The 26,531-nt window shown below is 41.1% G+C and overlaps 1 protein-coding gene across 2 annotated transcripts in view; it reads left to right on the top strand.

The window, feature by feature from the left end:
• Smurf2 (SMAD specific E3 ubiquitin protein ligase 2) overlaps window positions 1-21,811 on the top strand; it is an 81,422-nt gene extending 59,611 nt beyond the window's left edge. Inside the window, exons 12-19 of one of the 2 annotated variants that reach the window (XM_069993093.1) lie at window positions 152-255; window positions 5,509-5,623; window positions 8,728-8,906; window positions 12,093-12,230; window positions 15,262-15,382; window positions 18,799-19,000; window positions 21,164-21,239; window positions 21,534-21,811. In XM_069993093.1, coding sequence (XP_069849194.1) covers window positions 152-255; window positions 5,509-5,623; window positions 8,728-8,906; window positions 12,093-12,230; window positions 15,262-15,382; window positions 18,799-19,000; window positions 21,164-21,239; window positions 21,534-21,633 — 1,035 coding nt within the window. In that variant the 3' untranslated portion in view covers window positions 21,634-21,811. The remainder of the gene's footprint in view (window positions 1-151; window positions 256-5,508; window positions 5,624-8,727; window positions 8,907-12,092; window positions 12,231-15,261; window positions 15,383-18,798; window positions 19,001-21,163; window positions 21,240-21,533) is intronic. The other variant, XM_069993094.1, reaches the window with a different exon arrangement.
• Window positions 21,812-26,531: the final 4,720 nt, after the last annotated feature.

Here is a 26,531-nt window from a genome sequence, read left to right as displayed (position 1 = left end):
CATGCATGCTAGGCAAGGACTCTACCACTAAGCCACATTCTCAGCCGAATCAGTGAATTTTAAGCTTATTTAAATTTGTGGTTGATAAAGGGAGTGTTTAAATAATAGGCTAAAAGCACCTGGTAATAACAATGTATTAATTGCTTTTTAGGAATCTTACCGACAGGTCATGAAAATGAGACCAAAAGATCTCTGGAAGCGATTAATGATTAAATTTCGAGGAGAAGAAGGCCTTGACTATGGAGGGGTTGCAAGGTAAAGACTTGTTTACAGTTAGTGACATGCATCTTTTTTTTTTTTTTTTTTTGGTCGGTCATGGGGCTTGAACTCTGGGTTTGGGTGCTGTCCCTGTGCTCTTCAGCTCAAGGTGAGCACTATTGCTTGAGCCACAGCGCCACTTCCAGTTTTCTAGTGGTTTATTGGAGATAAGAGTCTCACGAACTTTCCTGCCCGGGCTGGCTTTGAACCGTAGTCCTCAGATCTCAGCCTCCTGAGTAGCTAGGATTACAGGCCTGAGCCACTGGCGACCAGCTGTGACATGCATCTTTATACTTAGGAAATCTAAGATTCTTCTTGTAACTTCTATGACATTTATTTTCTAGTACAATGTTTCTTGGGTTTTATAGAGAGGAAATCCTAATAGTTATATTGACACTGAGATTAGAGGAGTACTATTATTACCTTACTCCCAGATGGGTGATAGGACCCAGCCAGACTTTCTCTGAAAAGTAGCTGCATTCCATTAAGGACTGTTTGTAGTGCTTGCAGGCCTGCAATTTCACCATCTCTTCTTCAGCATGTGTTTTTCCTCTATTTTACATTGTCAGAAATAGTTTAGAGGTATGGCTTAATGTAAGAGTGCCAGTACTGCAAAAAAAAACAAAAACAAAAATGAAACCCAATTTTGTCAGGAACAGCCTTGAGATTTTTTTCTCTGCCTCTTTGTTGTGGGTTTTTTTTTAACCTTGAATGCACATAGATGAGCATATGTGTATATCTCATGATATATGTATGTTTTCATACAGAAGGCAGCATGTTGCTGGTATATTTATGTATTCAATTAGACATCAAGTCTAATTGATTCTTTGTGGGGAGAGGTTCTTTTGTGGTGCTGGTGATCAAACAGTATGTTAGGGAACCTGATTTGAGCTGAATCCCATCAAATCAGTGTTTCTGGTATATACACACACACACACACACACACACATCAAATCAGTATGTTTCTGGTACACACACACACACACACGCACATACACGCGCACACACACACACACACACACATACACACACACACCCTGATTTGCCACTGAGCTGAATCCCATCAAATCAATGTTTCTGGTACACACACACACACCCTAATTTACCACTGAGCTGAATCCCATCAAATCAATGTGTTTCTGGTACACACACACACACACACACACACACACACACACACACACACCACTGGTACACACCCCCCACTGATACACACACACACCCCTGCATCAGTGAGCTGAATCATCAAATCAGTATGTTTCTGGTACACACACACCACACACACACATACACACCCTGCATAAGAGTGAGCTGGTACACACACACACACACACACACACACACACACACACACCACACACATACTCCCTGCATCAGTGAGCTGAATCCCATCAAATCAGTATATTTTTGACACACACACACACACACACACACACACACACACACACACACACACACACACACACACACACACACACACACACACACACACACACACACACACACACACACACACACACACACACACACACACACACACACACACACACACACCACCCCATCAGAGTTTTCTTCCAGGTTTGAAAATTCACATTATATAAGTATAGGGGAAACCTTATAGCTGTGAATTGAAATGTTCTGAGAATCATCATGATAATTCTACTGCTGTATTCTAAATCTAATGTAAATGAAATTGCGTTTTCACTAAATCTTATCATTGTTACTTAGCATCATTTATTCTTATCTGTACAATTGTCATTCTGTCACTTGAAAAAGCTTACAAGGGGCTGGGAAGGTGGCTCAGTGGTAGAGTGCTTGCCTTGTGTGCATGAGGCCCTGGGTTTGATTCCTCAGCACCACATAAGCAAAAAGAAAAAAGCCAGAAGTGGTGCTGTGGCTCAAGTGGTAGAGTGCTAGCCTTGAGCTGAAGAGCTGAGGGACAGTGCCCAGGCCCAGAGTTCAAGCTCCACGACTGGACCCCCCCAAAAAAAAACCCATAAAAATAAATAAATAAAATCTTCTTAAAAAAAAAAAGCTTACAAATGGGTAATTTCTTTAGAATTTTAGAAAACATCTTTTGCATAGCATTGTTAGGGCTTAATAGTTTATGGAATAAAATTCACTTATGAAGAGAATTTAATTATTAGGAAATATCTGCTGATGGTATCTATATATACAATAAATTAGTATTTTTTTTAAAGTAACTTTCTTTTTAACTTACTGCTGTTAAGGCTTGGGTAGCATAAATGGATTGTGGCAATCAACTGCTTTTTTTAAACATTCTGCTATAGATCCCTCAAAAATAGTCCTACTTTTATTTATTTTTTGTTGGTCATGGAGCTTGAACTCAGAGCCTGGTTGCTGTCCCTCAGCTCTTCAGCTCAAAGCAACTGATCTTCCACTTGAGCCACAGCACCCACTTCTGGCTTTTTCTGTGTATATGCTGCTGAGGGATTGAACCCAGGGCCTCCTGCATGCAAGGCAAGCACTCTACCACTGAGCCACCTTCCCAGCCCTAGTCCTACTTTTAAATGTATTCTTTTTTATTTCTTTTTGGCCAGTCCTCGGCCCTGAAATCAGAGCCTGGGCACTGTCAGAGCTTTTTTCCTCAAAGGTAGTGCTCTACCACTTGCGTCACAGCGCCACTTCTGGCTTTTTTCTGTTTATGTGGTACTGAGGAATCGAACCCAGGACTTCATGTGTGCTAGGCAAGCACTCTACCACTAAGCCACATTCCCAGACCCTTTTACATCTATTCTACAAGCTTAGGAAAATAAAACAAAAATGAATTTTCTTTAAAGAAATAGAAATAGATGCATTAGACGTACAAAGCATATAAAATATATCAGTATATGTATTGGAAAGATGCATATGTGGAAATGTACATTTTTTTCTCCTAAGTTTTGAAGCATGGTGTATGATAGTAATTTGCTTTAGACTTCATCATATAATATTTTGAAACAGTTTGCTAGACTAATTATTAATAGTATTCCACTCCATCTGTTTTAAATGTACTATTCATCCTATTTCATCCATAATATCAAAATCATTTAACTTTTCCCTGGTTAAAGACTATTAAGAATTAACATTAGAATACAATATCTTAGGGCCTAGACTAGTGATTTGATTTGTTTTGCACTAAAATATACAAGTTGTTTTTTTTTAATACTGGGGTTTGAACTTGGGGTTTTGTGTTTGCACTCTACCATTTAAGCCACATCTGAAGCCCTTATTTTTTGTTTATGGTTACATTTCAGGCAGAATCTTGGAATTTTTACCTGGGCCTTACTGATTAAAATGGGTCTCACTAATTTTTTGCCTGGTACTATTTATTGTGAGGTTTCTAAAACATTGCCCACAGACTTCAGGCTAGCCCTTCAGTGTATCCATGCGAAATGTCAGCATCTCTGACCTTTTTTTTGTTAGTCATGGGGCTTGAACCTCTGGGCTTGAGCGCTGTCCTTCAGCTCTTCAGCTCAAGACACGTGCTCTACAACTTGAGCCACAGTACCACTTTTGGTTTTCTAGTGGTTTATTGGAGATAAGAGTCTCACGGACTTTCCTGCCTGTGATGACTTTGAATAATGATCCTCAGATTTCAGCCTCCTTAGTAGCTAGGATTACAGCTGTGAATCACCAGCACCTGGCTTAAAAAATTTTTTTTTTATCATAGCTTGTGTTAGGCTTTATACAGGAAAAAAATTATGAAATGAGCAATAATATTTCTTTTATTTTTTGGCTATACTGGGGTTTGAACTCAGGGCTTTTCATTTCCTAAGCATTTGCGTATTACTGAATCATGCCTCTGGCCCTGAGTTTTGCTGGTTATTTTTCAGATAGAGTGTTGATTCCTGCCTAGGTATGTAATGAATGGAATCCATCTATGTTAGGCTTCTGGTAGCTTGGATGGCATTTCATCTAGTTTCTCATCAAGAAGAAGTCTTAAGGAATTTTTTTCTGTCTGTAATGTCCTCAAACAATGTCAGGCTCCCAGGCCATAAGAGTTACAGGTGTGGGCTGGGAATGTGGCTTAGTGGTAGAGTGTGCTTGTCTAGCATGCATGAAGCCCTGGGTTCGATTCTTTAGTACCACATAAACAGAAAAAGCCAGAAGTGGTGCTGTGGCTCAAAGTGGTAGAGTGCTAGCTTTGAGCAAAAAGGTCAGGGACAGTGCCCAGGTCCCTAAGTTCAAGGCGCATGACTGGTAAAAAAAAAAAAAAAAAAAAAGCCAGGTGCCAGTGGCTCACATCTGTAATCCTAGCTCCAGCTATTCAGGAGACTGAGATCTTAGGATCACGATTCAAAGCCAGCCTGTGCAGGAATGTCCATGAGACTATCTCCAATAAGTCACCAGAAAATCAGAGGTGGTGCTGTAGCTTAAGTGGTAGAGTGCTAGCCTTGAGCTGAAATGCTGAGAGACGAGCCTAGGCCCAGAGTTCAAGTCCCATTACCGGCAAAAAGAAAAGACAGGTGTAAGCTACCAGTACCCAGCTGTGAAACTTACTGAAAAATACAAACATCAAAGCACTCCTTTTTCTGAAAGAGCAAATTTATTTTGCATCATTATTTATCTACATAAATCTACCCTCAGTGGAGTAGACCAGGGTAGTCTATACAATATGAGTATTTTAAAATAAAACCAAACTCTCCCTTTGTTTTATATTTATCATGGAGCTTTTAAAGAAATGTTTTGGGTTATGGCATCTCATAAGTAACTGAACTGTTAGGTAAAACCCTTATACTTTCTGATGCTAAAGTGTAAAAAAGTTGAGCAGTGACTTTAGTATAATAAGTGTTTTCATTTGCTGTTTGATCATGGTAGATTTTTCTAGTGTGTTTTTTTTTCTAGTATGATTTTTTTGTTTTTTTGTTGGTCATGGAGCACGAACTCTGGGCCTGGGCACTGTCCCTCAGCTCTTCAGCTCAAAGCTAGCACTCTACCACTTGAGCCACAGCACCACTTCTGGCTTTTTCTGCTTTGTGTGGTGCTAAGGAATGGAATGGAGGGCCTCATGCATGCAAGGCAAGCATTGTACCACTGAGCCAACTTCCCAGCCCCTCAAGTATGATTTTATATAATAAAATTCGTCCTTAATTTCATTTTATTTAAAAAAGTTCTTGGATTGGAATGTGGCTCAAATATAGAGCATTTAAGGGCCCTTGGTTCACACACATCCATATCTACATCCATATCCAGTTTTGCTAATGCAACTAATGGCATACCGTAACAAATACCACATCTTGTTTCTAGGGAATGGTTGTATCTCCTGTCACATGAAATGTTGAATCCATACTATGGCCTCTTCCAGTATTCAAGAGACGACATCTATACATTGCAAATCAATCCTGACTCTGCTGTTAATCCGGTATGGTTCATAGTTTGGATAATGATGTGAATTAAATTGGGTCCTACAATGCTTTTTCATCTTTAAATATTAATGTAGTTTATAGGAATTACTTGTTTTAATCTTGATCCTATCCTTTGTCTCTTTAATTTCTCTTCCACAAAATTTTCTCAAGTAAATGCCTAGGTATTTGAACCAGTTAAGGCACAAGGATATTTATTATTAATGACAGCTCCTGTGGAAACTAACAAGTGTTGAGAAGAGGAAAGATGCAATTGATTAAGTAATGATATAAAAAAGAACACAGGAGGATAGTCATCTGAGGCTCAGAGCAAAGATCTCTGTCTGAAAACAACTAAAACAGGAGGGCTTGAGGTGTGACCTGAATGATGAAGGCTTGGCTAACCAAACTCAAAGCCCTGAGTACAGTCTCCAATACCAAAAAAATCTTAAAGGGAAGATGGGAGGGAGATTTAATAATGAGTTTAAGATTTATATATTTGAGAAGTGAAAGACTTTTAAAGTACAAACATCCTGGCCGGGCGCTGGTGGCTCCTGTCTGTAATCCTAGCTACTTGGGAGGCTGAGATCTGAGGATCATGGTTCAAAGCCAGCCTGGGCAGGAAAGTCTGTGAGACTCTTTTTTTTTTTTTTTTTTTTTTGGGTCCGGTCGTGGGGCCTGAACTCTGGGCCTGGGCGCTGTCCCTCAGCTCTTCAGCTCAAGGCTAGCACTCTACCACTTGAGGCACAGCTTCCGGCTTTTTTCTTTTTGCTTATGTGGTGCTGAGGAATCGAACCCAGGGCCTCATGCATGCAAGGCAGGCGCTCTACCTTCCCAGCCCTGTGAGACTCTTATCTCCAATAAAGCACTAGAAAACTGGAAGTGGCGCTATGGCTCAAGCAGTAGAGTGCTTGCCTTGAGCTGATGAGCTCAAGGACAGTGCCCAAGCCCAGAGTTCAAGCCCCATGACCGACAAAAAAAAAAAAAAAAAAAAGATTTATAGGTAAGGCCTCTTAGGGAGCTCACTACTTCCACTGTAGTCTCTCAGTTCAGATTTGTCTCGTGGTTCCTGATGCTGCCCAGTGTTGGTTTCCTCACCTTACTGTATGCCTCATGGAGGCTCTTTATGGATCTGTCATTATCCTCATTATTTCCAGAAGTCCTACAGGGACTAATTAATTTGATCAAGGGTGAATAGTCAGTAACTGTGTCACCAGTTTGTACTCTTAAGGTCTGTGGAATTTTTTTTTTTTTTTTTTTTTTTTTTTTCTGGGTCCGGTGGTGGGCCTGAACTCTGGGCCTGGGCGCTGTCCCTCAGCTCTTCAGCTCAAGGCTAGCACTCTACCACTTGAGCCACAGCGCCACTTCTGGCTTTTTTCTTTTTGCTTATGTGGTGCTGAGGAATCAAACCCAGGGCCTCATGCATGCAAGGCAAGTGCTCTACCACTGAGCCACCTTCCCAGCCCAGGTCTGTGGAATTTTGAGGTTCAATTTCTAGTTAGGTCAAGGAAGCAGTGTTTAAGGTTGAAAGCTTTCTTCCGTAATAAAGGATTCAGTAGGAGGTGAGAGGAGAGGAAGAGACCAGGATCTGTAAGTAGATTCATGAAGCAGCAATGAGATTGTAGTTTGGATTAATTTCTTTCTTTTTTTTTTTTTTTTTTGTCAGTCATGGGCCTGAACTCTAGGCCTGGGCGCTGTCCTTCTGCTCCTCAGCTCAAGGCCAGAGCTCTACCACTTGAGCCACAGCACCCCTTCCGACTTTTTCTGCTTATGTGGTGCTGAGGTATCGAACCCAAGGCTTCATGCATTCAAGGCAAGCATTCTACCACTGAGCCACCTTCCCAGCCCAAATGCCTGTGACAAATACACTTTTTTTTTGTCAGTCATTGGGGCTTGAACTCTGGGCCCGGGTGCTGTCCCTCAGCTCTTCAGCTCAAGGCTAACACTCTACCACTTGAGCCACTGCACCAATTCCAGCTTTTTTTCTATTTATGTGGTGCTGAGGAATTGAACCCAGGGGCTTATGCATTCAGGGCAAGCACTCTTCACTGAGCCACCTTCCCAGCCCCTTGGATTAATTTCTACAAGATAAACTGTACCAAGTGATTTTGCTCTTTGAGAAAGGCTATATAATAGGCTATTTTATAGTGATTTAGAAAATCTTGGGGCTGGGAAGGTGGCTCAGTGGTAGAGTACTTGTCTCAAATGCATGAAGTCCTGCATTTGATTCCTCAGCACTACATAAGCAGAAAAAGCTGGAAGTGGCTCTGTGGCTCAAGTGGTAGAGTACTAGCCTCAAGCTGAATTGCTGAAAGACAGCGCCCAGGCCCAGAGTTCAGGCCCCACAACCAACAAAAAAAGGAAAAAGAAAAAATCTTTTTTTTTTTTTTTTTTGGCTCTGGTCGTGGGGCCTGAACTCTGGGCCTGGGCGCTGTCCCTCAGCTCTGCAGCTCAAGGCTAGCACTCTACCACTTGGGCCACAGTGCCTACCTCTGGCTTTTTTCTTTTTGTTTATGTGGTGCTGAGGAATCGAACCCAGGGCCTCAGGCATGCAAGGCAAGCACTCTACCACTGAGCCATCTTCCCAGCCCCAAGAAAAAATCTTGAGCATGCCTTATAGAAATACTTTCTGAGCTGGGTACCAGTGCCTCATGCCTATAATCTTAGCTACCCAGGAGGCTGAGATATGAGGATCACAGTTTGAAGCTGGCCCAGGGAGGAAAGTTCCCGTGAGACTCTTATCTCCAGTTAATACTCAGAAACTGGAAGTGGTGCTGTGGCTTAAGTGGTAGAGTGCTATTCTTGAGTACAAAGAAGCTCAGGGACAGTGCCAGGCCCTGAGTTCAAGCCCCACAACTGACAAAAAAAAATAAAAAAATAAAGATACTTTCTGAAGATTACTGAGCTTTGATATGCTAAACTCAACCTATTCCATTTGAATAGTTACTGAGTAGAAATTTGATACTTACCAAAAAAAGCTAGCTGATGATGGCTGGTGGCTGCCTTAGCCTCCTAGCATGCAAAAAAAAGAAGCTCAAAATCAATGTTGCCTAAGTATTTTTTATTAAAAGATTCTTTGATAGTTTCTGAGTTAAGTATTTATTTGACTTTTTATCAATTTCAGGAGCATTTATCATATTTCCACTTTGTCGGAAGGATAATGGGAATGGCTGTGTTTCATGGACATTATATCGATGGTGGTTTCACATTGCCTTTTTATAAACAGTTGCTTGGGAAATCAATTACTTTGGATGATATGGAGTTAGTTGATCCAGACCTTCATAACAGTTTGGTGTGGATACTGTACGTATTTAATCTTTTATGTGTTTATTGCAGTTAGATCCAAAACTATTACGGTTACTTAAAATTAAAAAAAATGTATGTACAGAAAATATTGTGTGATAGGACCACCTAAGACTTTTCCCCTTTCCTCTGTTTTTCTTTACATTTACTTTTTTTTTTTTTTGGTTAGTCATGGGGCTTGAACTCTGGGCCTGGGTGCTGTCCCTCAACTTTTCAGCTCAAGGCAAGTGCTCTACCACTTGAGCCACAGTGCCACTTCTGTTTTTCTAGTGGTTTCTTGGAGATAAGAGTTTCACGGACTTTCCTGCCTGGGCTAGCTTTGAATCATGATCCTCAGATATAAGCCTCCTGAGTAGCTAGGAACATTTTACATTCTTTAATGTTAGAAAATGTTAGTTACTTTTACGAGGGAAAAACGTTGGTCCAAATTATCTCTTACTGAAGTCCTTGGGACAAGAAGTATTTCATATTTTACTTTTTCCCATATCTTGGAATAGTTGTATGTACTTGAGATATCTTGGGGACAGGACTCAAGTATGGACACAAAACTTGGCTTTTGTTGCACATATACCATATACATGTAGCCTGAAGATAATCACACATTATTTTTAGTGAGCCTGTTTTTTACTTCCAGCTATCAGATGAAGTTGGGGGTAGAATTTTCCACTGGTAATGTCATATCAACACTGAAAAAGCTTTAGATTTTGGAAAACTTTAGGTTTTGGATTTTCAGATTGGGGATGTTCAGTCTGTGGATCCTGTTTTATAGAGTATTGCATGTAATGATTTCTTCCATGTCATACAAGTTCTGTTCTAGTGCGTGATAAAATAACAAATTTTGGCTGCCATGGCTTTTTTTTTTCCTTTCCAGTCCTGGGGCTTGAACTCAGGACCTGGGCTCTGTCCCTGAGCCTCTTTGTGCTCAAGGCTAGCTCTCTACCACTTAAGCCACAGAACCACTTCTGGCTTTTTTGAATACTTTATTGGAGGTAAGAGTCTCACAGGGACTTTTGTGCCTGGGTTAGCTTCGAACCACAGCTCCTCAGATCTCAGCTTCCTGAGCAGCTAGGATTACAGGCATGAGTCACTGGAACCCAGCTTATTATTATTTTATATTTTAAAAACTTACATTATATAGGGGAGATTTTATTGTTAAATTTTCATACATAAAGTATTCTAATCAATCGCTCTCCCTTTATCCTCTCCTCGTTTCCCTACCTCTTGTCATAACAATTTCAGTAGCTTTCCTTTATTCTGTGTTCATAGCTGCAAACTATCTGTTTTGACCATATTCATCCTTCTTAACTCAACCCCTCCTAATACTGTCCACCCCCACAGAATCTAATTTTCTTTTCCTGTCCCTTTGCCTATTGATTGACAGCTTTCATTGAGCTTCTGTATACTGTTTTCATCATATATACTTATTTTATATATATATATATATATATATATATATATTTTTTTTTTTTTTTTTTTTTTTTTTTTTTTTTGGTCCGGTCGTGGGGCCTTTACACTGGGTATGGGCGCTGTCCCTCAGCTCTTCAGCTCAAGGCTAGCACTCTACCATTTGAGCCACAGCGCCACTTCTGGCTTTTTTTTTTCTTACTTTCTTTTTTTTTTTTGGTTCCGTTCGTGGGCCTGAACTCTGGGCCTGGGCGCTGTCCCTCAGCTCTTCAGCTCAAGGCTAGCACTCTACCACTTGAGCCACAGCACCACTTCCGGCTTTTTTCTTTTTGCTTATGTGGTGCTGAGGAATCGAACCCAGGGCCTCATGCATGCAAGGCAAGCGCTCTGTCACTGAGCTACCTTCCCAGCACCTCTTACAGTATATTTCAGAGTTGTTCACTTTCTTTATTTTCCTCACTTCCCCTTCTCTCTAAGTAGTCCTTCATGTTCTATGGTTATCCATATATATATGGGTTTATGCATGTCTGTACATGCCCATGAATGTGTATCTCTTTTAGGTCCAGCTTTCACATATGAGTGAAAGCATATACTTTGTTTTTTGAGTTTAGTCTGTCCAATCCAATACGATAGCCTCCAGTTGCATCCATTTTCCTGCAACTGACGTGATTCTGTTTTTCTTTCTGCAGTGGCTTTTTAATGAAGTAATGATAGTTTGGCCCATACTTTAACGTAAGAACTAAGTCTGTTTAATAATTAATTCTGTTTAGGAAGGTAAATTGTCAATGATTCTTTTTTTTTTTTTTTTTGGTCAGTCGTGGGGCTTGAACTCTGGGCTTGGGCGCTGTCCCTGAGCTCTTCAGCTGAAGGCGAGCGCTCTACTGCTTGAGCCATGGCACCACTTCCGGTTTTCTAGTGGTTTTTATTGGAGATAAGAGTCTCATGGACTTTCCTGCCCGGGCTGGCTTTGAACTGTGATCCTCAGATCTCAGCCTCCTGAGTAGCTAGGATTACAGGCGTGAGCCACTGGTGCCAGGCTTCAATGATTAATTTTACAAAAGCCACGTACCACATTTTTTTAAAAATAAGTTTTTTATTGTGAAAATACTGTATAGAAGGTAATGAGTACATTTCTTATCAAGCATTGTTGCCTCCTTTGTTTTTCCTGTACCATCCCTTCTCTCCCCACTTCCCTCCCACCTCACCACATATTTTTCACTGAGATGATCTATTTGGTCATTCAAGAGTGCTAGATTTTGTTAGAGCCTTTGTCTGAAGGACAAACATAACTAAAGTTTTGAGGTGTAGTAGTTCAAAATCCAGTTTTGTCCAAGGCTTTGTTCAGAACATAGGAAGTAATATACTCTTATTTTTGAAGGGTAAAACTCTTTTCTGCTCAAGGAAGGGTGGGATGATAGCATAGGAACTGTCAAATTATAAAACATTTTAAAGCTGGGCTCCAGTGGCTCACGCCTATAATCCTAGCTACTCAGGAGGCTGAGATCTAAGGATCATGGTTCACAGCCTGCCCACCAGCCCACGCAGGAAAGTCCATGAGACTCTTATCTCCAATTAACCACTAGAAAACCGGAAGTGGTGCTGTGGCTCAAGTGGTAGAGCGCTCACCTTGAGCTGAAGAGCGTAGGGAAAGCGCCCAAGCTGAATTCAAGCCCCACGACCGACAAAAAAAAAAAAAAAAGTTAGCTGAATCTCTCTCACCTACTAACATACCTGTAGTGTCTGTTGTTTAAGGCTCACTTACATATTTTTTCTTTTTCCTAGTGAAAATGATATTACAGGTGTTTTGGATCATACCTTCTGTGTTGAACATAATGCATATGGTGAAATTATTCAGCATGAACTTAAACCAAATGGCAAAAGTATCCCTGTTACAGAAGAAAATAAAAAAGAATATGTCAGGTAAACACTTATACATTATCATAATTCAGGACATTTAATAAATGTTCTAGGTTGTCAATGCGGAGGTATATTCAAATTTTTAGGTAATCTTACTGCTACAAAATAAGCTACTATGGAAATTAATGGCTTAAAAACAACCACTTGGGGCTGGGAATGTGGCTTAGTGGTAGAGTGTTTACCTAGCATGTATGAAGTCCAGGGTTCAATTCCTTAGTATAGAAAAAAGCCAGAAGGGGCTGGGAAGGTGGCTCAGTGGTAGAGTGCTTGCCTTGCATGTATAAGGTCCTGGGTTCGATTCCTCAGCACCACATAAGCAAAAAGGAAAAAGCCAGAAGTGGCGCTGCGGCTCAAGTGGTAGAGCGCTAGCCTTGAGCTGAAGAGCTGAGGGACAGCACCCAGGCCCAGAGTTCAAGGCCCCACGACCAGACCTCCCAAAAAAAGAAAAAAAAAAGCCAGAAGTGGCACTGTGGCTGAAGTGGCAGAGTGCTTATCTTGAGCAAAGGAAGCTCAGGGACAGTGCCCAGGCCTTGAGTTCAAACCCCAGGACTGGCAAAAAAAAAAAAAAAAAAGTACCTGTTTTTTGGTTTTTTTAAAACATTTCCAGGGATCCGTAATCTTTTTTTTTTTTTTTTGGGTCTGGTCGTGGGGCCTGAGCAGTGTCCCTCAGCTCTTCAGCTCAAGGCTAGTGCTCTACCACTTGAGTCACAGCGCCACTTCCAGCTTTTTCCTTTTTGCTTATGTGGTGCTAAGGAATTGAACCTAGGGCCTCAGGCATGCAAGGCAAGCGCTCTACCACTGAGCCACCTTCCCAGCCCAGGATCAGTAATCTTGAGTAGAGAACAGTAGAGTTGGCAACTAGGATTGAAAAAGGCCAAGATGGCCTCTTCATTTCATGTATGTGAGGTCTCAGCTAGATAGCTCAGTGGCAGTTTCAGGACTCTTTTACAGAAAAAAAAATAGTTAATATAATTAAGGATGATCAGTTCAATATTATTTGTAGAAAATCAACTACAAAATTATTTTCAGAGCAAACAAAATGTACATTATGTGGTGGTTTGAAAAAATAAGCTATGTAAATTATCAAGTTTAAAACCAGGTCCTGGCTGGGCGCTGGTGGCTCAGGCCTGTAATCCTAGCTACTCAGGAGGCTGAGATCTGAGGATTGCGGTTCAAAGCCAGCCCTGGCAGGAAACTCCGTTGTGAGACTCTTATCTCTAATAAACCACTAGAAAACCGGAAGTGGCACTGTGGCTCAAGGGGTAGAGTGCTCGCCTTGAGCTGAAGAGCTGAGGGACAGCGCCCAGGCCCAGAGTTCAAGCCCCATGACCAACCAAAAATAAATAAATAAATAAAATAAAACCATGTCCTAGAAGAATTACGTAGAAACAAAGTTTGTATTGTTTTACAGTTAGCGTGAAGATATTTAAGAAGACAGTTTGCCTAGAGGAGGGAACAAAGGTGGTGGTTAGGAATAGGGCAAAAAATACTGTCTCTACAGTTATTGTTTGATTTTCTTTATATATATAGTAGCAAGAGTGTATTACATTCCTAATTAAAAGACAAGAATGACTAGGAATTTCCCCACTCACTTCCTTGGACAACTGCAAGTGTGAGATAAAGAGTCCTGGTGTTTTGCTCTCCCTTTAAACCAACAAATAGTGAGATGTGCCAAGGAATGTGTTAAGTAACTTATTCTATTAAAGTAGAGAACTATTTCTGCTTGCTCAGAAAAGGAAATGTTGGTAACAAACTTGACAGATGTGTAAGTTGCAGAGTTTTTATGGGTAGACAAATGAAAGCAGTTCCTTTATGGAGGATAAGTTCTAGTCAAAGCAAAAGTAAAAAGCTTGTGGTGTGGTTCATGCCTATAGTCCAGTACTCAGGAGGCTGAGGCACAAGAATTGGGAGTTCGAGGCTAGCCTGTGTTGCATAGTAAGACTTGTCTCAAGAACAAGAAAAGAAGAAAACATGGAACTTAGTACACTTTTTCTTGGTGATATATCTTCCATATTTTCTATAGCTTCCAGGAAGTATTCAAAAGTGTTACTCTTGTCTTTTATTATATTCTTCTCATTTTGGATATTACTGTTTTCTTTTCAACCTTCTCTTCTCTGTAATCCTCCAAACATAGACAAATTACCAACAAGTTCCAGTACTTCCAAATAAAGCAAAAAAAAAAAGTCATTTTTATTCTTATTGTCATGTATATTGTAGTTTAGGAAGACTTCATTACTTTTCTCTCTCTCTTTTTTTTTTTAGGATAGATATTAAATTTAGGGCCGTTCACATGTTAAGCACATATTGCATCCTTAGCCCATAGAATTTTAACTTCTCACCCATATAAGTGCTATTATATTTAGTACCAGGAGTTACTCTGATTTGAAGAGTTACTTGCTGAGTCGGCTTTTGGTGGTGGAAGGCTACTGCTTTTTATCTTTATTAAGCTACCCTATAGCTCAGAGACTACTTCTTCCCGTTAGATTGAGACTTTTAGGTACTAATTTTTTTTTCCTGGTTCTGGGGCTTCACTCTGGGCCTGGGTGCTGTACCTGAACTTCTTTTGCTCAAGATGAGTGCTCTACCACTTGAGCCATAGCGCCATTTCTGGCTTTTTGAGTAGTTAATTGGAAATAAGAGTCTCATGGACTTTCTTGCCTGGGCTGGCTTCAAACTATGATCCTCAGATCTCAGTCTCCTGAGTAACTACGATTACAGGTGTGAGCCACTGGCTTCCCAGCTACTAACTTCTTTTGTATTCCTCAGTGTGATTTTCTTTTTCCTTCTTTTCCCCTCTGTTTTTTATGCCTCCTCCTTTTTTCTGTTTTTTTTTTTCCCCCTCATTTGGGGTGATTGACCCTTGGACCTTATACATGTTAGGCAAACACTGTACCATGAGCTACATGCCAGTCCTAGTGCACTAAATTCTTGATGCTACCTGCTTGTAAAGTGTAATGTTACTAAAATAGAGACCCATTGTAATGATCAAATCTGAATATATGTGATGAAATGGAACCCTGCCCAATGTTTACAGGCTCTATGTGAACTGGAGATTTCTACGAGGCATTGAGGCGCAATTCCTAGCCCTGCAGAAAGGATTTAATGAAGTAATCCCGCAGCATCTGCTGAAGACATTTGATGAGAAGGAGTTAGAGGTCAGTGCATTCACGTTAATGACATCATCTAGTACAATCGGGAAAGGTTGGGTATTATTTTGTTACTCATTTTTAGAGAGAAGTTATATTTGTAATGTTTTCCATGTTTTATTGTTGAATGCCATGAGAATTCTTATTCACAGGAAGTCTTTTGTGCTTTGCAGTGTCTGTGAGTAAGCATAAGTGCTTATACTGTGACGTTCTTTTGTGTGTATGTTTATGGCAGTATTGTGATATTCTTAATTTCCATTTTCTTATTTCTTCTCAACAAATTTCATGTCTTAATGTGTACATTCTTCCACTGTTTTCTTTCTGTTGCTTGGTACAGTAGTTGTTTTCATAAAGAACTTAATTGGATAATAGATTAAGCCCAGTTGTATTTGCATCCAGCTTTGCTAGAAGGTAGATAAGATTGGAGAGGATAGCAGGACACCGGTGGCTCACGCCTATAATCCTAGCTACTCAGGAGGCTGAGATCTGAGGATTTCGGTTCAAAGCCAGTCTGGGCAGGAAAGTCTGTGAAACTCTTATCTCTAATAAGCCACTAGAAAACTGGAAGTGGCACTATGGCTCAAGTGGTAGAGCACTTGTCTTGAGCTGAAGAGCTGAGGGACAGCACCCAAGCCCAGAGTTTGGAAAAAAAAAAAAAAAAGATTGGAGAGGAAATAAGTAAAACTATATAGTAACAATCCCTAGACCTTGGACACATTTTATACACTATAGTAAGTAACTATTCAACAGTTAATAGTCTTTTTTGTTTCTGTTTAAAGCAGGTCTGGTTTATAACTAAGATTTGTATTTTAAAAATATCTGCATTTTCTACTGACTGCTTTGAAGAAAGTAATGAGGCTTTCCTGTATGATGGCACATCCCTTTAGTACAGTATTTGGTAGGTTGAGATAGAAGGATAAAAAAAAAGTTTTATTCTGTCAAGGATTCCAAGTTGGCCGGGAAGGTGGCTCAGTGGTAAAGTGCTTGCCTTCCATGTATGAGGTCCTGGGTTCAATTCCTCAGCACCACATAAACAGACAAAGCTGGAAGTGGTGCTCAAGTGGCAGAGCACTCGCCTTGAGCTGAAGATCTGAGGGACAGTGCCCAGAAGACCCAGAACCCAGAGTTCAGGCCCATGATCAACCCCCAGAAAAGATTTTCTTTGTTTAGCAGCTAGGGAATGGCAAATGTATTTGCCATTATTCATATTAATTTCAGTGTCATTTCTAATTAACTGCTAGCTGACCAGTTAGCAACAATCTAGAAAGATTGGTGTGACACACACAGTACTACCCCTGTTCCTGACCAGTTAGCAACAATCTAGAAAGATTGGTGTGACACACATAGTACTACCCCTGTTCCTTCTGTGGTTGTGGTGGCGGGGCAGTGTGAGGGAGCATGGAGTCTTTCTTTGCCTTTGTGAGTAGTGTTCGGCTCCTCTCATCTCCCCTCCTCACACCAGGGTTAGGAGATGTCTTTTGCTTATATCATACTCCTAATCCTTTTAGGGTGTCCTCTTCCCACTTCAGTGTGGCTTAGATTCAGTAATCTTCAAAAGCCTATAGAAGCTTTGTTGGCAATTTTATTCCTTAGCATTAGGATTTACTACATATTTTCTCCTAAAGAAATCATTAAAATTTTGGGGAAAATATGTGTGTATTATTTTAGTGTTATACTAGATTAGAAAGAAAAATTACAATAAAATTAGGATATACGTTAGAGTTTTTGTTTTTATTTTTTGGTTGGTCATGGGGCTTGAACTCTGGGCTTGGGTAATGTCTCTGAGCTCTTCAGCTCAAGGTGAGTGCTCTGCCACTTAAACCACAGCACCACTTCCAGTTTTCTGGTGGTTAACTAGAGATAAGAGTCTCATAGGCTTTCCTGCTCCATCCATGATCCTCAGATCTCAACCTCCTGAGTAGCTAGGATTATAGGCATGGGCTGCTGGCACCTGGCTGTTAGAGTTTTTATGTTGTTGGTTGTGGGGCTTAAACTCAGGGCCTAGGCACTGTCTATGAGCTTTTCACTCAAGGCTAGCACTCCACCACTTGAGCCACAGTTCTACTTCTGGCTTTTTGGTTATCAGTTGGAAAAAGAGTATCATCGACTTCCTTCTTGGGCTGGCTTTGAACCATGATCCTCAGATCTCATCCTCCTGAGTAGCTAGGATTATAGTTGTAAGTCATCAGTGCCCAGTTACATTCTGCTTTATACTATATACTATCATAATTCACTATTGTAATCATGTTAGATGAGTAAGATAGATTGGTCTTGGATTCTAAGGGGATGTTTTAGTAGTATCAGAATTATTTTTATATAGTTCATTTACAAGGACCCTGCATGAGGATTCTATATGGATTCTATATGAGTGTGTTCACATAGTTAATGTTTTAGTACAATTTAAGATTGTGACCTGTCGGGGCTGGGAAGGTGGCTCAGTGGTAGAGTGCTTGCCTTGCATGCCTGAGGCCCTGGGTTCGATTCCTCAGCACTACATAAGCAAAAAAGAAAAAAGCCGAAGTGTCGCTGTAGCTCAAGTGGTAGAGCGCTACCCTTGAGCTGAAGAGCTGAGGGACAGTGCCCAGGCCCAGAGTTCAGGCCCCACGACCGGACCCCCCCCCAAAAAAAAAAAAAGATTGTGACCTGTTTGTCACTCACTCACTTGGCACACATTTCTTTTTTTTTTTTTTGTCTGTTGTGGGGCTTGAACTCTGGGCCTGGGCGCTGTCCCTCAGCTCTTCAGCTCAAGGCTAGTGCTCTACCACTTGAGCCACAGTGCCACTTCCGGTTTTCTGATGATTTATTGGTGATAAGAGTTTCACGGACTTTCCTGCCCAAGCTGGCTTTGAACTGCGACCCACAGATCTCAGCCTCCTGAGTAGCTAGGATTATAGGTGTGAGCCACTCGTGCCCGGCTTGGCACGCATTTCTTGAGTTGTTGTGACTCTGGGTGGCCTTCATGGAATGTAGTGAAGTAAAGGTAGCCAATGGATTATGGCAGAAGGAAATGCTGGCTTAGCGAGGGAGTTCAATGTGTCTGAATCATGGTGCTGCATGTTGAACCAGTTTCATGTGATGTACACAGAGGAAGGCACATGGGAACTGCAGATATTCTGAGTCACAGCTTCTTGTCCATTAAAATAATCAGAGTCTTATTATGAGATGGTGGAGTTTTCATATCAGGTCCATTACAATAATGAGTCTCAGATCCTGGAGAGAGATACCTCTGGAGTTTCTAAAGTACAAATCCTGACTGTCACCTGACACACAAAATTTCAATCTCTTCAGCACTGCACCTGTTGTGTAGATTTTGAAAAGTTTCCCAGATGTTTTTTATATGTACCATGCTGCACAGGTTTCTTTTGAGAAGTTTGGAGCATGGCTTTGGTTCTCACTGGCTCATCACTTACGCATTGTTTTAACAGCTTATTATTTGTGGACTTGGAAAAATAGATGTCAGTGACTGGAAGATAAACACCCGGTTAAAACACTGCACACCAGACAGCAATGTCGTCAAATGGTTCTGGAAGGCTGTGGAGTTCTTTGATGAAGAAAGACGAGCACGGTTGCTTCAGTTTGTGACAGGGTCTTCTAGAGTGCCTCTGCAGGGCTTCAAGGCTCTTCAAGGTAAAATGCCCGATGGACGGACGGACGGATGGACGGACAGGCCCGGCGCTGGCTTTGCCAGGGTGTGGACAGGCAGGGGACAGCGCTTGCTTTATAGCGATATCTCACAAGCCCTGCACTAATAGGCTCTCTTTTCAGTCCATTTATGATCTGTAATTTTTACATTGTGGTCCCTTCTCCTTTCTTCTCTTATCCTTTCCCAAGATCCTTTTTCTGGGGAGTTCTCTGTGAATACAGTCAGTGCCACCTGGGAAACTGGGCTGTCTGTGCTAATGCTCTGCCTTTTATTTTCAGGTCACCTTGCTTTTAATTCAGTCACACATTCCTGTAGGGGCAAGTTATCTATTTCCATGTCCAGATATCACCCTGGCAAAGCATTCACCCATCTGGGATGCCTCGCTTCTGTTGTCCGTTCTTTCTTTTAATAGAGTCAGCAGGAGTCTCAGAAGCCATCTGTTTGGTCAGAGCACTTGAATTTACTGCATTGCATCAGACCATTGATGTATAATCACATTCCTTTTTTTTTTTTTTTTTTGGTGTTCATCCTGGGGCTTGAACTCAGGGTCTGGGCTCTATCTTTCAGCTTTTTTTGCTCAAGGCTAGCATTCGATCACTTGAGCTACAGCTCCACTTTGGCTTTGTGCTGGGTATTTGGAGATAAGAATCTAACAGACTTTCCTATTAGGGCTGGCTTTGTCCACTGTCCTCAGATCTCAGCCTCCTGAGTAGCTAGGATTACAGGTGTGAGTCATCAGCATCCAGCTGATATCCCTTTTTTTTTACATTAAGAATTGTTTTTTGTAGAGTAAGCTGTTGAGTTTGTGGATGAGTTGATGCCGTTGCTAATGGGTGTATGCTTTCTTGGATGGCAGTTTCTTTTTCTTCATCATTTTCAGAGCTGTTGCTGAAGAGAGATTATGCACAAAGCATCACAGGAACAATTCATTAGGGTGATCCATCACTCGCTGGTTAAGGCCTAGTCACAGCCTAGTTTCAGCTATGTTTACTTTCAGTTTCTAGAACTTGAAGTTGTGTTTCTGCTCTATACATTTGTATGGGGTGTCTGTGTTAACTGGAGTTTTTCCTATGGACTGCTCATCTTTTGCTCTTAGCCTGACTTCAGTCATGAAATCTACATTTGTACTATGTTGTCATTTTATTTTTTTGTCAGTCATGGGGCTTGAACTCCGGGCCTGGGCACTGTCCCTCAGTTCTTCAGCTCAAAGCTAGCGATCTACCACTTGAACCACAGTACCACTTCTGGCTTATGTGGTGCTGAGGAATCGAACCCAGGGCCTCATGTATGCAAGGCAAACACTCTACCTCTGAGCCACCCTCCCAGCCTAGGTTGTCATTTTTTTAAAATGTGCTTTTTGGGCAAGGGTCATACATGGCTGTAATCCTAGCACTCGGGAGGCTGAAGCAGGGAGATGGCGAGTTTGAGGCCAACCTGAGCACATAGTGAGATCCTCTCTCAAAGCAAAAATGTATATTTCATCTTAGATTTGCCCAATTACTCTGGTGTGCACATGTGCGCGCGTGTGCATATGTGTGTGTGTGTGTGTGTGTGTGTGTGTTACTGGGGATTGGACTGAGGGCCCCATGCATGCTAGGCAAGCACTGTCACTTGAGCCATGCTTGTAGTTTATTTATTTATTTACTTACTTATTTATTTTTGTTGATCATGGGGCCTGAACTTTGGGCCTGGACGCTGTCCCTCAGCTCTTCAGCTCAATGCTAGCGCTCTACCACTTGAGCCACAGCACTACTTCTGGCCTTTTCTGCTTAGGAATCAAACCCAGGGACTCTTGCATGCAAGGCAAGCACTCTACCACTGAGCCACCTTCCCAGCTCCTGCTTGTAGTTTTTTAAATCATCCTTTTGGAGATTTGATTTTCTATAAAAGAAGTTGGCAAAAGGATTTAATCTAGAACCTTTTTCTCAAATGAAATGCTAATGTCATCAGGCATTCAGCCTTATCCACGTTCACTTAGTTCCAGCTTTGAGAACTCAGATTCTTTTCCTGCCTCCCTGAGGTATCAAGTGTGAATTTTAAGCATTTCCCATCCGTAGGTCCTATGGATTATGTACCAGTTTAGTTACAAGATTTTGGAGATAGATACAGCCCTGTGGTGATTTGACCCACATCTCCTTCATTGGTAGGTGCTGCAGGCCCACGGCTCTTCACCATACACCAGATTGATGCCTGCACGAATAACCTGCCAAAAGCCCACACTTGGTGAGTTATTTTTGTAGCTTTTCCTCTGTCCATGTAGGTTGGCGTTGCTTCCAGAATTTTCTTTCACTTACTGCTCAGTAAAATAAATGCACTTTTAAAAAGAACAAATAACATTTACAAGTGATTTAAAAGTTACGAATATTCAGAACTGGTAGACGTGATCTCTTCTTTAGAGAAATCCTATCTTTTGAATTTTCTCTGTGACACAGGATGATATTCTATGTGCCTTATGTACTTGTTAGACCAGTTTGCTTATTTTGAATAAACTGTAAAATATGATCTATTTACTCACAGCTTCAACCGAATAGACATTCCACCCTATGAAAGCTATGAAAAGCTCTATGAGAAGCTGCTAACAGCCATCGAAGAAACATGTGGATTTGCTGTGGAATGAGGGACTGGCCCAGAACTCTATGCCCTGACCGCAGCCTCCTTTCTCCGTTTCAGAGGAGGCTGAAGTACAGGAACCCACCTCCTTCCACGGCAGGATGCTGTGAGGGAAAGGACACTTTGCAAATTCCTTTTCAAGGAAAAGAGGTCTTTATGCTTTGCCATGAGGACACATTCAGCTGCTATTTAAAATTCATATCTTGAACCTAAAGAATGCTGACTTCCCTGCATTTCCAGAGTTAGGCAGTATTCTACACTTAAAGACTACTACTATTTTTATAAAAGGTAATCTATTCAAATTGCTTCACAGATTTCCAGTCTTTATACATCAAGACAGCTCTAGCAGTCGGTACAAGTAACATTTCATTTTGATTGAATACATGATTTTGAACAGCTCCTGTACTTATTCTTTGTTAAAAATAAAGTTATTTTGAATTATTCTTCCTTTGTAAACAATTGGCTAAAAGAATATTATCTTTCAGAGATTAAGCCATTTACATGTTTAATTATGTCTTTCTATAGCAGAGCATTATACTTTGCATCGTATGTTTCAAGCTAGCCTAAGTGGGTTTTTGTACTTTTTAATCATGAATTTCCTGGAAATACAACTATTTAATTTTGGTTTTCAAATTCCTAATGTGACCATGTAGTCTAGACTTAGTAGTTATTTGCTATGGTAAGATGTATTCAGGGGATCCCTGTTTTTAAGAAGATGTTTTTTAAAAACCTAATATTTTTTATCTTGAATCAATATGGTCAGGTATTTTGGATTTACTTTCATCTTAAATTGAAATACTGTGTTTTTATAGTTTCTCAGCATGCAGGTGGGATGGGATTTTAATTCTTTGTTAGGTGAGCTTGTCTTTTAAGATATATTTCTGTAAACCAAAGTCTCTAATAAGTGCACCTAATTTATATTTAATTATATTGTAATTTTCTATCAAGTAACCCATCCTGAAGCTTTGTTGGATGCTCATGCTTTTAATTGGCTAAATTATGCAAAAGTGATACTTTCGGTTTGAAGACTATTCAGCAAGCTTAGGAAACCTGTTTTTACCTCACAAGATGAACTGGAGGTAGTACTAGGTGGTGAGTAAGGAATCTGAGTACTAAGAAAAAAAGAGTGAAGCTAGGTGCGGTGGCACATACCTGTAGTCCTAACGCTCAGGAGGCTGAAGCAGGGGGATGTGGAGTTGGAGGCCAGCCTGAGCTACAAAGCAGGATCCTGCCTTAAAAACAAACAACAAAAGCCTTCTAACTCTGTGAGAGAAATCACTTTAAAACTGAAGGATTCAATTTGGAAGGAAGGAAGGAAGCCCCAGTTCTGCAGTGCTGAGAATCCACATCTGATTTCCAAGCACAGGTGTATGACTTGCGCTGTGATCCAGAAGGCAGCCCAGACTCTGCAGTGAGGGGTTGGAGAAAAATCTAAAATCACAAAATGGATTTTTAACTTGAGCCACCAAAAAGTATGTGCTATTTTTTTTTAACATAGATGTGTGAAGTAAGCATAGCAAATTTTAGTAATGGGCTTAACTTCTGCAGCTTAGTCCTAAAGGGAACAGTCCCTGTGTTGTTCCATGTGATGGAGTGGGTTTCCGTCTGTGCTTTCAGACAGTGCTCCTCCGAGCCAGGCACCTGAGGGGGAGTGGCCAGCGGGGAAGCAGCGCTGGGAGGAAGGGCTGCAACCCTCATCTCCCCATCCTTGCCCCAAAGCAGCTCCAATGTTTATCGTTTAAATATTGGAGTTTGAGCTAAACTTTCACAGGGTAGGGTGAAATGGGGCAGGGAATGGGTATATAAAAGTGGGAGGGGAACTTTGCTGCTTTTTTTTTTTTTGAAAGTTGAGAACTGCTTTTATAGTTCCTCAGCATTTAAATGTATTTTGTTTGGCCAAATTTGACCACTATGGATACGTTAGTCAGAGCTCCAGCAGTGCGGCAGTGATGTGCTTACAATAGCCTTTTTCTTCCCAAACATGTTGGGTTTTCCTACTGCATTCTTAGTAGTACCGAGGAACATTGTGTGGAAATGGTCTCTGCTGTTTGATTATTTGTATTTTCAGCATTCATATCACCTTGTTGCTTACAGATCCATCTCTGTTTTATATTAAAGCACTAGTGCAGTTTGTTATTGTGCCTCCTCTTAAAATCCTTCAGTACAAAATACACGATGAACACTTTATAGAAATCTACCTGACAGGGATGTGGTAATAAAAAGCTACTATCAGTTGTTTTCATGTACAACATAAAGCAGGCAAACACCACCGCTTTTTGAGTGCCTTTTAACTTTGTAATGACTTTAATAGAGCTTTAAAAGAAAATCACCCTACATGACAGTCTGTGGGATCACTAACATGATATATGAAAACATGATTTAGGTTTCAGTTTCAAAATTATATCACCCCATTACTTCAAAATAGGTGCTAAGGAAACCGAAAGACTCTTGTCATTGAACCTTGGACTTGCACCTCATGTTTAATGTGAATATTTATTTCCACATGCCCCTCCTTAACTGCTCTTTATCATTTCTCTAGTTGTGTTAATTCAAATATGTGATGTCACCTTTCCATATTATTCCATCATGCATGTTTAATTATGAACTGTGAGTGAGTGCTTCTTAGAGCTCATTCGCAGTACAGAGGTGAGATTTGATGCAGAGGGCCTTATTATTTTGGTGTAAAGAAATTTACAATAGTGCTGTGTATAGTGTACATTTTGTTTTGCACATAGTTTGTTGCCCTTTCATCCTCTCTTGTATTTACAATTGAGAGCACAAGTTTCTCTTCCTTTAAGTATAACGTGATTTGTCTTATTTTACAACACTAAATCTGCTTGGAACGTGGGGGGGCATTGGACCGATTGCACTGGTGGGCGTTGGAGATGGTTCTGCCACCTTCTCACTTTGGTAGAGCAGCTCCTGCTTGTCTGCAGCTTACCATCAACGGGTGCCATTTGTGGTATTTAACATTCTTACGTTAGGATGATGATTGTACCAAATGCTGAGTTGTTTTATTTCTAGGTATAATTAGCTCACTTTATGTAATATTCTTCCTCTCTCAAACTGACTTTAAAACAAAGTTTTATCATTTTCATTGTATTTGTATTTATTACAGAGTGTTTTAGCTTTGATATTCCCTGTATTTTTCACCCAGTTGTTACATGAGCTTTATCAATAACATCTGTATAAATGGTTTTTAAAAATTAACTATGTATGTGCCCATGCTAAAGTTGAGCAATAAAATGAATGCTGTTTGCACTGTCACAGCAACAAAGTTTTTTAAGAACATTGAGTTTGTAATGAATTGTTTTGAAAAAACTTGGTTTGTCCCAAGGGTGACAGTCACAAAAGGAGGGTGCACACCATCCTGCGTGGAAAGCTCTAGCAGGATAGCTGCTAAACTTCAGAGCTCAGGCCTCTGCATGTCCTGGCTGAGCAGGAAGGTGCCCTTCTCCTGCTTTGGTGGTCTGGTGGGGAGGAGGATGTGCTCCTGGAAGCCCTTGGTACCAGGTCACTTGGGTTCACAATGACAGCCTGTCCTGGTGCTAGGCAGTGAAATCCTCAAAACAAAAATGTAGAAATTCCCAAAAAGCCATGGACTTTCAGAGCTATGACTCACTGCTGCTCTCTCAGTGCCAGTGGCTGAAAGTCCAGCTAAATGCATAGGTGTATCCTTCCCCGGCACGCCTGGGAGCAGCTGTGGCACAGGGGTATAAGGTGAGCATACTATACTTGATACTCTTCTGGACTTGTGTGTTTTATCTCACATCACTGTGTTTACTGGTCTGACCTAAAATGTGTAAAGTTTTAGTACAGTAAGGATTTTTGGTATTAGCCTACAAATCCCCAGATTTTACTTCTATATGACTAAGTTCTATGCACAGTAACTTGCATTTACTATAATGAAGGCTAACCAGGTCCCCTCTACATTTATCCAATCCTAGATGCTTGCACCTGTGATAGCACTGGTGGATTGCACCAGTAGAGTGACAGGATATACAAGGCAATTTCACACTCAGCAAACTAGACAAGCTAGAATTTAAAGTTAAAATTATTTGCTGTGTTGGGCATTGCTCTAAGGCCAGCCTATTAGATGGCGAAACCCTCTATCAAAACAAAAAATTATCTTTTCACTCAATCAGTGTTTACTTAAAAAAAAGTCCAAATATAGTGGCATATACCTGTAATAACCAGCATTCAGCTGAAAGAGAAGTTTGAAGCTAGCCAGGGCTACGTGGTTCGAGGCCAGTCTGAGATACTGTGTGTCAAAACGTGTGCCAGGCTCTGACTAGGGCTAGGCATGTGACTTCAGCGACTCTTGGGAAAACTACTTCCAAGACAATACTCCTGTAGCCTGTTTGAATAAAGGCCAAATCCAAGCAGGTCTTCACAACTCAGTTTACATATAGACAAGAAGTCAGTCAATGTGGAAGCACATGACTAAAGGGCCCACCCCAACAGCTCTCCAAATCCCGTAGATACTGTCAGTAAATTGATTTTGCTCCAGTACAGGCTTCGTTACCACGTGGCCCAGCCTTGTCAGCTGCCATTACAGAGGGGAGCCCTTGGGGCCAGAGTAGCAGATCGTTGTCTGCTGTTCACTAGGGTAGATTCCCAGCCTGAGGGAATCTCACACTTGATGCCCTCCTGGGAGCCTCCCATTTCCCAGCCTGTCATGGGCCTGCCCTTGGCTTGTCCCTGGCTCTCATTAACAAGGTCTCCATATCCTCATCTGCTCTCAAGCTCTTTATGGAAGCGTCCTCACTGTTGAAGACTTGCCCCGAGTGTTTTTTCTTTTCTCACGTGCCCATTGCAGAGATGGAGTTGGTGTGCGTACTTCGCCCACTATTAAGCCGGCTATGTCTCCTTCCCTGTCATCGCTGGCTCCCGTGGTGTGTGCAC

Source organism: Dipodomys merriami, unplaced genomic scaffold (genome assembly GCF_024711535.1).
Source record: "Dipodomys merriami isolate MVZ:Mamm:240054 unplaced genomic scaffold, mDipMer1.0.p SCAF_42, whole genome shotgun sequence".
Classification (NCBI taxonomy): domain Eukaryota; kingdom Metazoa; phylum Chordata; class Mammalia; order Rodentia; family Heteromyidae; genus Dipodomys; species Dipodomys merriami.
This window is presented reverse-complemented; position numbering and strand designations above follow the sequence as displayed.